A 1,009-nucleotide genomic window follows, 5' to 3' on the forward strand; every position below is an offset into this window, starting at 1 on the left:
GAGGGTAGATTACATTTCATTTCTTACATGAGAAGAAAGAAAACCGAACTTGTTTGTATTTCCGCCCTGTTTGAACCAATAAAATCGAATAGGCTACTCATGTAAAAAAATTCGAATAATAAACACATCCATGGTCCATAGACACACATGTACGCGCATTGTGACCTGATGGACGGTGTATATTCCACGGACTCCACACGCCCCGCCGAGTATAACAACACAACACATAACAATAAGTAAAAAAGAAAAACCTTATATACAAACCTTATAAAATAGACACGTTGATGGACAGTGTATGTTTCACGGACTCCACACGCCAACACAACAATCAGGACACACACGAGCTGTCCAAACACGATGAATGAATTTGGAAAGAAACACAAACCGTCTGTTTGTTTGGCAAGGAAGGAGAAGGCCCCACCCGTCGGCGACCCGGGCCGCCGTGCGGGAGGGGCTGGTTGGGTTTTCAAACCCTACTCCTGCTCCGCTCCGACACAAGCCACGCCCACGCACGGTACACAGGACTCTTTTCCCCCTTCCCAATCCAGCTACCACTATTATTATTTTTCCAGCAATATTTATATACTCCAGCTCCCCTCCTGCCCGCCCGGTCTAGCTTCGTTCCTTCGTCCGTCCGTCCGAGGGTGCGTGCGCGTGCGGCGATACGACACACGGGACTCACGCGCGGCGGCGGCGGCGGCGGCGAGTGAGCGAGGGTTTTGCCTGCTGCTCCCCCGACGCGGCGGCGGCGGGAGTGGCCGTCGGATCCGGAGGGAGGCGCCTGCAGCGCCATGAGGGGCGGCGGCCGGGGAGGCGGGGGCGGCGGGGGCGGCGGGAGGGGGCAGCAGCGGGAGCAGCAGCAGGCCCGCGGCGCCGCGGCGGCGGGGGACGGGGCGGAGATCCCGCAGGCCTCGCGGAAGCTCGTGCAGGGGCTCAAGGGGATCCTCGCCGACCGCACCGAGGCCGAGATCTACGCCACGCTCCTCGACTGCGCCATGGACCCCGACGT

The 1,009-nt window shown here is 58.5% G+C and overlaps 1 protein-coding gene across 1 annotated transcript in view; it reads left to right on the plus strand.

Moving 5' to 3' along the window:
- Positions 1-776: 776 nt before the first annotated feature.
- LOC119349714 overlaps positions 777-1,009 on the plus strand; it is a 6,351-nt gene continuing 6,118 nt past the window's right edge. The window contains exon 1 of the mRNA XM_037617803.1: positions 777-1,009. This exon is cut by the window's right edge and continues 14 nt beyond it. Coding sequence (XP_037473700.1) covers positions 792-1,009 — 218 coding nt within the window. The 5' untranslated portion in view covers positions 777-791.

This window comes from Triticum dicoccoides, chromosome 1B, assembly GCF_002162155.2.
Source record: "Triticum dicoccoides isolate Atlit2015 ecotype Zavitan chromosome 1B, WEW_v2.0, whole genome shotgun sequence".
In the NCBI taxonomy this organism is placed as follows: Eukaryota; Viridiplantae; Streptophyta; class Magnoliopsida; order Poales; family Poaceae; genus Triticum; species Triticum dicoccoides.